Source organism: Plasmodium relictum (assembly GCF_900005765.1).
Source record: "Plasmodium relictum strain SGS1 genome assembly, contig: PRELSG_00_v1_95, whole genome shotgun sequence".
NCBI classification, from domain to species: domain Eukaryota; phylum Apicomplexa; class Aconoidasida; order Haemosporida; family Plasmodiidae; genus Plasmodium; species Plasmodium relictum.
Genome location: NW_021628759.1, coordinates 78681 through 92682, shown reverse-complemented (window position 1 = coordinate 92682; position 14002 = coordinate 78681). Strand labels below are relative to the sequence as shown.

The following is a 14002-nucleotide window of genomic DNA, read 5'->3' as shown; positions in this document are numbered from 1 at the left end:
TTTTAAGAACTTATCTATCTAATAACTTTATTATGCTACTAACAAAGTTTTGTAAAACTTTTTTCTGCCTTTTGTTTATTATATAAATACATATTTTTTTATTAATTACAATTTCATCGAGATGTGTTTTTATATATTAATTGAATTTGAAATGATTTTTCTTTATTCAACTTAATTCATTAATATACTTTAAATATAATTCTCATTTAATGAATATATGATTTTTTTATTTTTTTATATAATTTACTTATTTGTAACTATAAAAGAAAAACTCATCTTAGGAATTTGCAAAAATATAATAGTGTTTAATGAAATAAATAACGTAGTAGCAAAATCTAAAAATATAATATATTTAGTATCTAGAGGAAAAAAAAAATATGCACATTTTATTAATAGAAAAGAAAACTTAATAAAGGAAAAAGTAACAAAGACATTTAATACTCCATTTATATTGAAAAAAAATAATTTATTTGATATAAGTTCCTTATTTAATATAAATAACTTGTTTTATTTAGATACAAAAAGAAAAAAAAATTTCTTTATGATATTTAATGGAATTAGTAAGAAAGTACTAATTACAGGTTTTACGAGGAATAAAAAATATATATATTTAAATAATTTGAGTTATATAAACTCTCTATATGTTAAGAATAAATCTGAAATATATAGATTAATAAAAAGTAAGTTGAAAATAAAATCAGATAAGATGAAAAATATTGGCAGTGTGAATAATTTTGATAAAAGGAATGATGAAGAAAATGAAGAAAATAATTATGCTATGAATAATTTTAATATGAACTGTAACGGAGAAACAAAAAAAAGTAATTCTAGATATATGACTTCAGAAGAAGTTAGAAGCACTTTTATAAATTATTTTAATAAAAAAAATCATACTATAGTAGAAAGTTCTTCAGTAGTACCTTATAATGATAGCACTTTATTGTTTACTAATGCAGGTATGAATCAATTTAAAAAAATATTTTTAGGGAATGTAGATAAAAATAGTGATTTAGGAAAACTAAAAAGAGCAGTTGATACACAAAAATGCATAAGAGCAGGTGGGAAGCATAATGATTTAGATGATGTAGGTAAAGATGTTTATCATCATACGTTTTTTGAAATGTTGGGTAATTGGAGTTTTGGGGATTATTTTAAAGAAGAAAGTATTGAATATGCCTGGGATCTTTTAACTAATGTCTATAAAATAAACCCAGACAGATTGTACGTAACATATTATGGAGGAGATCCCAATTTACCTACTTGTCCAGAAGATACAGAAACAAAAAAAATATGGTCCAAATATTTAGATGAAAAACGTATTTTACCATTTGGAATTAAAGAAAATTTTTGGGAAATGGCAGAAACAGGACCCTGTGGCCCATGTTCAGAAATTCATTATGATAGAATTGGAAATAGAGATGCATCTAATTTAGTTAACAAGGATGATCCTAGTGTTTTAGAAATTTGGAATATAGTTTTTATGCAATATAATAAAGATGAAAATAGAAATATGAATAAATTACCTTTTCCATGTATCGATACAGGAATGGGATTAGAAAGAATCACCTCCATTTTACAGAATGTAAGTAGTAATTATGATACAGACCTTTTTCAACCAATTTTTAAACAAATCAAAGAACTTTTTGATTATCTTCCTGAATATAGAGGAAAAGTAAACGAAGAAGATAAAGATAAAATTGATACTGCTTATAGAGTTATAAGTGATCACATTAGATGTGTCACTATTGCTATAAGTGATGGGTGTATCCCAAGCAATGAAGGTAGGAACTATGTTATCCGAAGAATTATAAGAAGAGCTATAAGATTTGGAAAACAAGTTTTTAATATTAAAAGTAATGTCTTATGGTTTTACAAATTAGTAGATTCCGTTTGTCAAATTTTAGGGAACTCTTTTAAGGATTTACAAAATGAAAAAAAAATAAATTATATAAAAAATACTATCAAACAAGAAGAAATCATATTCAATAAAACGTTAGAAAAAGGAGTAGATCAATTTCATAAAATTATTAAAAAAAGTAGTAACAGATTATTCAGTGGAAAAGATGCCTTTGATTTGTATACATCTTATGGGTTTCCATTAGATTTAATAGAAATAATGTGTGAAGAGAAAAATTTTAAACTCAATATTGAAGAATTTAACTATTTATTTAAAAAGCATCAATTAATTTCAGATACCAATAATTTTAAGATCACTAAATTCTTTGATATGCCTGTGGAAAAATCACATGAATTGAAAAACAAGTATAATATATCTGCTACCATTGATCATCATAAATATAATTGGAATAATAATGAAATAAAAAATGATTTTAAATTAAAATCTTCCATTCAAGTCATATATGACGGAACGAATTTTTTAGATAATATATCTTTTGCAAATAATGATAAAAAATATGCTTTAATTTTAAATGAAACAAATTTTTATTATGAAAATGGAGGCCAGATTTACGATATTGGATTTATTCAAAATGATAACATGAATTTTCAAGTTTTAAATGTTCAGAAATTTAATGATTATATATTACATATTGGTGTATTACTAAAAGGAAATATTAGTATAAAGAATGAAGTGGAAACAGTTGTAGATTTTCAAAGAAGAAAACTTATAGCTTGCAACCATACAGCTACCCACTTATTGAATTTTATGATTAGAAAAGTTTTAAGTGATTATGTAACTATGAGAAATAACCAAATTAAACAAAATGAAAAATGTAAAGATAATGATAAAGAAGTAAACTACTTGGTAGAAAAAGAAAACATTAAGTGTAGTAATCAAGAAAATGGGACTATTAACGGAGAAATGTATAGTATCAATAAAGAGGATGACTCTTGTTCTATTTTTAGTTGTGACCAAAAGGGTTCTTTAGTAGATGAAGAAAAATTAAGATTTGATTTTTCTTTTTTTGGAAATATAAATATTGAATTAATAAGTAAAATAGAAAATGAAATAAATCATTTAATAAAAGAAGAATTAAATGTTTCTGTTAGAAATATGGATTTAACTGAAAGCAAAAGAATAAAAGGAATTAGAGCTATATTTGAAGAAGATTATGCAGATAAAGTAAATGTTGTTTTTATTGACAAAGATGTGAATAAAATCTTAGATAATTTAGATGTAAATTATACTTATTTATGTTCTATAGAATTGTGTGGAGGAACGCATATTGCAAATACAAAATATATAAAAAAATTTATTATTACATCAGAAGAAAGTATAGGAAAAGGCATATATAGGATTACAGCAGTAACTAATAAAAAAGCTGAAGAAGTGGAAAAAAAATTTAATGATTTATATATTAAATATAAAAGTATTTTTGAAAATTCAAATGAAAACAACTTAACAGATGTACAAAATTATAAAAGAATATTAAAAGAAGATAAATTTTTGCCATATATTAAAAAATACTACATATTACAAGATATAGAAAAAATTGAAAAAAGTATTATTGAAAAAACAAAAAATATGCAAAAGGAACTATACAACAAAGCTATGAACATTGGAAGATTGTATTCTCTAGAAAAAAAACATAACAATTTATTAGATGTTAAATTTTTTGATGAAATAAAGGGAAATCAAAAAGTTTTAGAAAAGATTATTCAGTCATATACAAAAAACAATAAGAATATAAGTTATTTTTTTATTATTTCTGATGGAAACAATACGTATTGTGTTTTTGAAGTAAAAGATTCTTTAAAAAATAAAAATATACAAGCAGATATATTTATGAAAGAAATAATGAAATTTGTAGAGGGGCATTCAGGAGGAAATAAAAAAAAGGCTTTTGGGTCAACAATAAAAGATAAAGGATTTGATTTAAAAAATTTTGTAGAGGAAACAATTAAGAATCATTATTAATTTTTTGATCAATACATAAATTACCATTATATATTATATTATCGTATATTCATATAAAATTATTAAGTTTTTATGTCGAAACATACATTTCCTTTATAATATATTTATTTTACTTTGTTTTTTGTATCATGCTTATTATGGTTTTTATCTTCTATTTATATCATACTTATATTTTAATTTACAGATGTTATTTTTTTTTATTAATTTACTTTATATTAATTTTAACTTATTTCCATTTTTTTCATATATTAATTTGATCAAAAAAATATAGCACAAAAAATACCTGAAAAAATATTAATTTCCATTTAAACTTTGTAATATAAAATTATGATATATTAACAATATTATTTTTTGTTTTCAATATATTATATAAATTTTATATACTTCTGATTAATATAATATTTTTATATTTTATAGTATATTCTATTTAAAGTTTTAACCTACTTAAAAATACGTTGATAATAACATTAATATAAACAAATTTTATCATTTGATTAAAAATAAGAATATTTTTAGAAATTACTTGGTATTTTTTTTTTTTTTTTTGTCCTCTAAATTATAGAACTAAAAATATAAAAATCAAAAATGCACTACATAAATTCTTCCTTGCTTCATTTAACGATAAATTTCTTTTTAAAAATATAAAAAAAAAAATCAAAAAATAAAAATACTCATTTAATTCAGCAAATTCTTTTTTTATAAGTAGCATTTGACACTTTTTTATAGAGAGAAAAGCTTGGTTATACTAATTTTATACGATAAAAATAATTAAAAAAAATAGGATAATAAGTATTGCTTCTCAAAGAGAATAGAATACATCAAAATACCTAAATTATATATTTTACTTATTAATTCATTTTAAAGCAATGATTAAAATATTATAAAGAGATAATTAAAATTAAAGAAGTCTTAATTTTTAGATAATCTTTTATTTTTCGGCATGCTTACTAAAGTTTCTATTCTTGAATATCCTATAATGGACAATTATTTAAAATAAGACTAATAGAAATATTTATATTAATGGGTTTAAAAAATATATATTATTATAATAAAGATTTAATTTTTATTAATTTATTTATTTATTTTTTATTTTTTTTGTATGCTATCTATATAAAACCCTATATAACATATATTAAAAATTTTAATTTTATATATATAAAAATATATATATTTTTTTTAAATGAATTACAATGTAAAAATGAATAGTTAATTTATTTTATAAATTATTCTCTTAAGAATAAATATAAAACTTTATAATTATTGTTTTAAAAATATATATTCTTTTTAATTTTCTATATTGTGAGGTGCTTAATGATGATATATTAATACAAATTATTTTAAATCTTTATACAATAAAAAGAAAATATTGAAATACAACCATTTAAATAAAAAAAGCTCTGTTATTTAAAATAAAACTTTTTAGTATAAATAATTCATAATCATATATAATGATATGATTGTTATTAGTTACTATATGCTTTAATTTGAATAGGTAATATTATATTTATTACAGGCGAAGTGTAGATTGAGAAGATGGCTTTGCAAAAAAAAATTAATTTCTGTATCATTCATACTCTTTTTTTCTAATAAAAAATGCCAAAAATTATAATTTTTTTTTTCCAAATATACGATGGTAAAAGAATAATGAGAAAAGAAATTTGTATGAACCTGCCATATAAAAAGATAACTAGCTACAAATACGTGTCTAATTTTAGCTTTAAGAAAAAATTGTTCTAATATTTTCTGATTATTCAGAAAAAAATTTTGTACAACATTATTTTTATGCAAATTTATAAATTTAAAATATATGTTCTCAAAATTAAAAAAAAAAATTTTAAATATTTATTTTAAAAAAAAAAATAACAAAAGTTTTCTTTAATTCAACGATAAAAAAGTAAAATATGATTGAACATTCTTATGATGAACAAGTTATAGTAACATATTTTTTGCCACTTTTTTTTATTTATTAAAGATATATTCTTTTTTAATTTGTTCTAAATTGTTCGACATAATACATATTTTATTTTTTTAATTATTCAAATCTATAAAGTTGAGATGGGAAATTTAAAAATATTCGTTTCTTTTTTTTGTTTTTTGTTTTTTTGTTTTCAAGTTTTTAATTGTGAACAATATCATGATAAAAAAATTAATTTAAAAATAGAGCTAATTGATAAAGATTTATTATTATCATCTGATCATTTAAAGAAAGAAAAAAATATAGTCCAAAATGGAAAAAAAATTAATTTAAAAGTTTTTGAAAGGATAAAAGAAAATGTTCTAGAAAGAGCTTTTATTGTAAAAGAAATAGACAAGATAAAAGGTTTGAATTCATCAAAAAAAAAAGTAATTAGCTTAGATAAATTGAACGAAACATCTAATGAAGATGATAGTGAAGTGGATAATGATGAAGTACAGAGTAATACAACTAATGAAGATAGTAAAGATGACGGAAATAATATAAAAGTTATTTCATCTGAAGAATCTATGGAAAATGACATTCATATGTTACGTAAGGTATACCAAAGAAATTCAAAAGATGAATCAACAACGTACTGTTATATGAGATATACATTCAATTTAAATTTAGAAAAACTAAATGAGAGTAACAGAAGTGAAATATTTAAAGGTCTAGATAAAACATCAGATTATCTAAATTTTTTACCAAAAGATGATGAAGTTAGCGATACTGAATCCATACTAGATAGAGAATACAAACAAATGGATAACTCAACAGAACCCAGTGACTCCATTATATCAAATGTTGAATTAAAAAATGATAATATTAATATATTTAATAATTCAGATTATATTGATACTATCGACGAAATTATTAATTACTTCGATAGTAAAAGTGATGAATTAAATATACCCTCCTCCCTTAAATATAAATTATTAAATGAAAAAATTAATTTGCATACAGATAACAATGATACTTCCTATTTATTGGAAAATAATTCCCAGATAGGAGAATATTATCTTTACGAAATGTTAAAAACTTTAAAAAATTCTTTTATCATGAAGAAAAAAAAAATAATATTTTCGAGTAGTACAAAAGAAGATGATGATAATAAAAGTATTTTTGGTGAAAATGAAGATTATATTTTTATAAATTCAATTGAGAAAACATTTTATTGCTATAACATATTAAAAAAAAATGATATATTTCGTTCTTTTATTATAAATGAAGAAGATAAAGAAGAAAATATAACCAAAAATGTAGATATTAAAACTCATGTACATGAACATTTATCAAATGAAATATCAAAAGAGGAAAATAGTAATGACGTAGAAAATATAAAAGAGTGTGAATATTTTTTTAAATCAATTTTACAAAACAAAATGTTTTTAAGTAAAGATACAGATATTTCAAATAATTTGAGTAACACAGAATCTAAAAGAGAAGAAGAAAAAGAAGACGAGAAAAAAGAAGAGAAAGAAGATGAGGAAAAAGAAGAAAAGGAAGAAAAAGAAGATGAGGAAAAAGAAGAAAAAGAAGATGAGGAAAAAGAAGAAAAAGAAGATGAGGAAAAAGAAGAAAAAGAAGATGAGGAAAAAGAAGAAAATTCAAATGATGAAAATGCTATTTTTAAAAATTTTAATTCATCAGAGAGAAAATCAAACTTTAGAGATTCTTACAATTTAAATAATGAACATAATTCTAGTACTAATCTAATACAAAAAAAAACAAATAATACTCCAGATTTATCATATTTACAAAATAATCAGAATTATTTAAAAGAAACTCAAGCATTTAGTGAATTGTTAGAGGAAATAAAAAAAGATAAAATGTATTATGAATATAATGATGACGATGATAATGAGTATGATGATAGTGAAGATGAAGATGAAGAAAACGATAACATAGATGAAGAGGAAGATGAAAATGATGAAGACGAAGATGATGAAGATTATAATAAAGATAATGAGGAGGATGATGAAGATTATAATAAAGATAATGAGGAGGATGATGATGTAGATGATGATGTATATGACGATGAAGATGACGATGAAGATGACGATGTAGATGAAGACGACATCAGTGAGGAGGAAATTGGAGAAAAAAAATTTGGAGCAAAAAGTATATTGAAAAGTTTAGCAAAAAAGGGTGCCAACAAGCTAATAGATAAAGCAACCGATAGTATTTCAAAGACTATAAATAAAAAATTTAATGTAGGTAATTTATTAGATAAAGCAACTAAGGTAGTTAATAAAGTTAAAAAAGGAGTTAATAATGGTAAAAAGGTTGTTAATAAAGTTAAAAAAGAATCAAAAAAAGGCTCTGATAAAGTTAAAAAAGGAAAAAAGAGCACTAACAAAGTTAAAAAAGAATCAAAAAAAGGCTCTGATAAAGTTAAAAAAGGAAAAAAGGGCACTAAAAAAGTTAAAAGTGAAGCAACAAACTCTCCTAATAATTTGAGAAAAAAAAAAAATGGAGATATTAATAAAAATAAAAATACATCTAATAAAAGTCAAAATAATAAAAAGAAAACGTTGAAATCAAAATCTACTTCAAAAAAAAATTCTACGGGATCATCAGGGAAAAAAGATTCAAAGAAAGAAATATCTTTATTAAGTATGTCTTCAGAATCAGTTAAAAATACTCTAAATAAGAGTAAAATAAGAAAGGAAATAGAGAAAATTGATAAAGAATACAAAAAGCTGAAAAAAATGGAAAATAAAATAAAGGAAGAACTAAAAACACCTGTTCCGTCAGATAAAAAAATAATTACTGAATTTGATGAATTTGAAAAATTACATAAAAAAGATGAATTAAAATAAAGTGAAAATTTTAAATAGATTTTTATAGAATTATAAGTATTATAGATAGACATATATGAATAAACTTTGCTTTAAATTGCTGCTTAAAAAAAAAAATGTTCTATCTGTGAACTATGATTTTTAATATTTTTTCATTGATTCTGAAGTTTTCATATTTTAATTTTTCAATTTATACTACTTTGTTCTATTTTTTTTTTTTAGTTTTTTTTATTTTTTAGTTTCATTAGTTCATGTTTTCTTATATATATTTCTTCATTTTTTTTTTTTTTTTTTTATTAATAGCTTATTTGATAAAAACAATTTCATTTTATGAAAGATTCTTATTTTTTCTATAAACTAGATAAAGCGAAAATAAATGATGCATTTTTTTTTTTCTTTACTTGATAATACTTTATGAGCATAAATCATTTAAAATAGTAAATAAATTTATATCTGTGCTTTTCATATATTTTTTGTTGTATTTTGTTGTATGCTCTATGAGATTTAAAATAATAAAAATTTGACATTATTTATAAAATTTAAAAAGGAGAGAAAAAGAATAAAATAAAATAAAATAATTAAATAATATGAAAAGTTTATTTTTTTCAAAGATACTGTAAAAGAGATTTCTTTTATATGTATTTTATATATAATTATTTGATTTTGTGTCTGTATGGAATTAAGTTAAATAGCATGGTATAATAAATAGGAAAGTATTTTTATTTATGAATAAAACGATATGTACTTGTTTCATCTATAATGTAATTTTTTTTAATTTTACAAATTTTTACTTTGAATGTTTCATTTTACATGTTTCGAAAGTAATCGATAAATAATAACATTAATATTTGAATTAAAACGTATGCTTCTTTTTTATAGAAAATTTATAAAAATAAATATTTTATCTTATGAACATAATGAAGACAAAATTCATACTGTAACTATGAAAAAATTAAGCAATATATTCTTTTTTTCTTGTTTGTAACGGAACTTTTTTTATTATACATGTTATATAATGTATAGTGAAATTCAGTTAAGAATGAGAACAAGTTTCATCAAATTAAATATTTGAAATATTAGCAATAAAAAGTGTTTAAGTATTCGTCTAAATCTGATAGCTAAGGCACATCTCAGAATAAAAATAACATTATATTTAAATTTTTATTTATATTTCTGTAGAATAAAATATCTCTTCTTTTTACATTTATGTTTATATTGATGGAAAAAGGCCTAGTATAAAAAATTAATATCTGATTTACTAATATAAAATATTCTGTCTTATTACTTCTATAGCTATCTTTTAAAAAAAAAAAAAAAAAAAAATTATGTACAACTATAGTATAACAATGTTCACACAAAAAATATTTTTTTCATATAGCTAAAAAAAAAGATATTTATATACTTTTTTTGAGGAACAAATTTTGAACAATTATAAAATTCCCATTTTTTTTTTTCACACAACATATCTTAAAAATACTTTATTTAATGTAATTGTTTCAGAGATAAGTTAAAATTTTCTTTGATGCTTATAAAAAAAAAAATTTCACAAATTTTTTTTTTTCTGTTGTATTCTTGCATATCTTTTCTTATAATTTATTAAACTATTTTTGCATAAAGTTGTTTTAAACTTTATTTTTGTAAACATTTTAGACTTTATTTTTTTGTTTTTGCATTTGATTTGTTTTTACTGTTTTTTTTTTTTTTTCGTTTTTGTTTTTTTAATTTTATTTTTTATATTTCATTTGTATATTTTAATATATTTTTACATTTTTTTGTAACATTGTTGTTGTATTATGCAGAATACACAGTACATATTTCTCTGAATTTTTTAGAAGTCATAAATTATAGTACTTTAATCCTTTACTTCAAATAAAATTCTTATTCTAAAAAGGTTTTATTTCTATATTTATAATATTAATGTTACATAATATATATTTTGTTATTTTTAAGGGATGAATCTATATGTAAGCTGTTTTTTATTGATTTTTTTGTTTTTTCTTCAAAAACTTGCATCCGGAAAGGGTAACGTTATAAAATGGATTTATATTAAGAATAAAAAAAAATCCTTTAATCATGTTGTGAGGTATTTTATTAAAAATGGAAATTTTATTGAATTATATACAATTCATAATGAATTAATTAATTATGAAACGGATGAAAGTAATAAGGAAAATAAGAAAAAAATGTTAAAAAGCTATAAACAAATTTTCAAGAATACCTTAAAAAAGGTAAATTTTAAATCATTACCATTATATCTGCTTAAAATATTGAATAATTATGAACTTCCAGATGAAGTCAATAATGATGAAATTAAAATGTTAGAATTAATAATGGAAAAGTTATATTTTAAAAGTAAAACTCCATATATCAAGCTAAATAAAACAAAAAAAAGTCATAGAAATTTAAAATATTTAAACTACTCTAAACATTTATTTAAAGATATAATATATAATTTTATTCCTAAAAATGCTTCTTTGCAATATGCTAAGAAAATCCTTTTTGAAAATTCCTCGGAAAAAAATGAAAAATTTTTAAATTATAACTGTTCAACAGAAAAAGTTTTAATAGATAAATTAAATAAAAAGAAAGATACTTGTATCTATGTAAAACAAAATTTAAAAACTTATTACACACATGTGCAATATAAAATTGATGATAAAAGTGAAAGTATATTTGTTAATATTTTTCGTCATTATAAATACTTAATCAAAAAGAGTAATAAAATGGATTTAAAAAAATATAAATTTAATGAAAACTTTGGTATAACTAATAATTTATATTTTAAATTAAATAAAAAATTAGATGATGATTCTTTAGGAGAGTATATAGAACATTTAGATGATAATTATAAAATATTTGCAAATGATTTAGTAGAAGAAATTTTAAATCTATATTTTAATGAAGAAATCCATCAAAATGAAAAAAAAAAGTTATCTTTAAAAAAAAAAGAAGCTTATAAAATACAAGGAGAAAAAGATTTCCTTAATCAATATGAAATCATTAAAATTATATATTCTAAAAATGATAAAAAAGACATTTCAGACTCAGAAAATGGAGATGGCATTAAAGATATTCAGATGAATTATGATAGTACTTCATTGAATGAAAATGAAAATATTGAGAACAGTTCCAATAAAGATTATAAAAAAAAACATTATAATAGTAAGCTACGAAATATAATAAATAATAACATAAAAAAGGAAGGAAAAAAAAATAAATCATTAGATGATGAAGAAGAAAATGAAAATGAAGAAGAAAATGAAAATGAAGAAGAAAATGAAAATGAAGAAGAAAATGAAAATGAAGAAGAAAATGAAAATGAAAATGAAGATGAAGAAAATGAAAATGGAGATGAAGATAAAGATAAGGATAAAGATGATGATGAAAATAAATCAATAAAAGTAAGTATAGGTGAAGAAAGTGATAATTCAGACAATGGTATTTTAGATTCCTCTAGTGTCACAAATAACACAGAACTAAATCAATTAAATGTATTAAAAGATATAACTTATCAAGTTAAAAAAGAAAAAAACATTAGAGATATTGATGAAATAAATGAAGAAGATATCCCAAGTGTTGCTCAAGAGGAAAGAAAGTTAGATGAGTTTTATGAATATGAAAATAAGATATTCAAAAATATCCGCAAAAAAAAAAAAAATATTTATGCAATGATTAATGATGACTTAGATACGTTATTAAAGCCAGCTCAGAGAGAATATATGAATGTTGCAAGAAATATAAAAAATAAATTATTACAAGAATATGAACAAATTATTCAAGAAGATATATTAAATGAATAAAGAGAATTCACACATGTATATATATTTGTCATATGTTTACTCAGTCTTTATGTTTATATAAATTTCATTTGACTGATATGTATATACAATTTATTATTAATAATTTATAATTTTAAGGCATATTAATTATTTTTTTAAAATTATAGTATTTTCAAAAGTTTTTAATCATATATATATATTTCTTATTTTTATCATTTTTTTTTATATAATTTTTCTTCATTTTATAACATTTTTAAGGAAGTTAATACAAATTTTATATTATTTTTACTGTCAATAATTTTATTCTTATCATCTTTTAAATTTTAAATTCATTAAATACTTAGTGTAATATTTATTTATTTTTTATTTTATAATGACATTTAAGGATAATATACTTTTTTATTATTCACCTTTTATATATGATTTATTTATTTTTTTTTTTGTTACTAAAATTTCATTAAAAAATACTTTATTTTCTATTTTTTTTTTGTGAAAGTAAATGAAAATTAAAAAAAAAAAATATAACTTAATTACATTGTGGATTAACACATATCCTACCGACTCTATTTTCCTCATTTTTCCAAATATTTAAATTAAATAAGTCCTCTATCCAACTAGTATTAAGCACTTCGTTGTTTTCTGTTATTAAAAAAAAAAAAAAATTCTTAATATTATAGTATTTTTACGTTACGTTGATTTAGCTTATTACTCGTAGCTTTATAGTGATAAGGAACCTCTGAAAAAAAAAAAAGATAAAATTTTAATTTTTTTCTTTTTTACATTTATTAAAAAATAAATGAAAATTATTAGATATGTAAATAAAGAAACTAAAAATTAAGAAATAAAGCGAAAAATAAAATTAAAGAAAAGTACAATTATTTTAACACATCAATGTAAACTATAATTAAGTAAAATTTACTTATTGAACAATCAGGACCGGCAAAAAAAAAATCGTTTATATGCTTTTTGCATTTACATTGAATAAATGAATAATTGTTATCATCTACATTTTTCACAAAACATTCTGAATCGTTCTTACAATAGGATAATATTTTATCATTACTTGTCAAGGATGAGCATTTTATTTCATAACATAATATATCTAAAATGATATTTTACATAAGAATAAATTAAATTATCATAAAATGAAAAAATATATATTTAATAATTAACTTACATTTTAGTTGCAATATGAACAAACAGAAAGATGAAAAAAAAAATTTTCGAAGCATTGCTTTGAAAGAAAAAAAAAATAAAAAAGTTAAAAACTATAAAATAATTAGATAAATAAATACTAAAATATGTATATATATATTTTATTGTTTTTTTTTTAAAATAGTAAAAAAATATTACTTTTTATGATTGAAATATATATATATATATATATATATATATATATATATATATATATATATATATATATTTTTATTAGAATTATCTTACATTATTTGAGAAAGAAAAAAAAATTTAATATGTCTTAAAAAGAAGAAAGAAAAAAAAAGGATTAATTACTTTTAAAAAAATTAAAAGTTGTCTAATTTTTAGTTTTTGCCATAGAAACATTTAGTTTATTAAAATACTATTAAAG

At 20.1% G+C, this 14002-nt stretch overlaps 4 protein-coding genes across 4 annotated transcripts; 3 read left to right on the top strand and 1 right to left on the bottom strand.

Moving 5' to 3' along the window:
* Positions 1-217: 217 nt before the first annotated feature.
* On the top strand, positions 218-3877 carry AlaRS (alanine--tRNA ligase, putative; the record flags this gene model as incomplete). The annotated part of the gene is made up of 1 exon (XM_028677189.1): positions 218-3877. The coding sequence occupies one exon, from the start codon at positions 218-220 to the stop codon at positions 3875-3877; it is 3660 nt and encodes a 1219-aa protein (XP_028531299.1).
* A 2055-nt stretch (positions 3878-5932) lies between these two features.
* On the top strand, positions 5933-8656 carry PSOP2 (secreted ookinete protein, putative; the record flags this gene model as incomplete). The annotated part of the gene is made up of 1 exon (XM_028677178.1): positions 5933-8656. One exon carries the CDS (start codon positions 5933-5935, stop codon positions 8654-8656), a length of 2724 nt encoding a protein of 907 aa, XP_028531298.1.
* Positions 8657-10587: 1931 nt separating this feature from the next.
* Positions 10588-12435, top strand: PRELSG_0010400 (conserved Plasmodium protein, unknown function; the record flags this gene model as incomplete). The annotated part of the gene is made up of 1 exon (XM_028677167.1): positions 10588-12435. One exon carries the CDS (start codon positions 10588-10590, stop codon positions 12433-12435), a length of 1848 nt encoding a protein of 615 aa, XP_028531297.1.
* A 505-nt stretch (positions 12436-12940) lies between these two features.
* On the bottom strand, positions 12941-13646 carry PRELSG_0010300 (conserved Plasmodium protein, unknown function; the record flags this gene model as incomplete). The annotated part of the gene is made up of 4 exons (XM_028677156.1): positions 12941-13053; positions 13124-13150; positions 13334-13516; positions 13592-13646. The coding sequence occupies 4 exons, from the start codon at positions 13644-13646 to the stop codon at positions 12941-12943; spliced, it is 378 nt and encodes a 125-aa protein (XP_028531296.1).
* Positions 13647-14002: the final 356 nt, after the last annotated feature.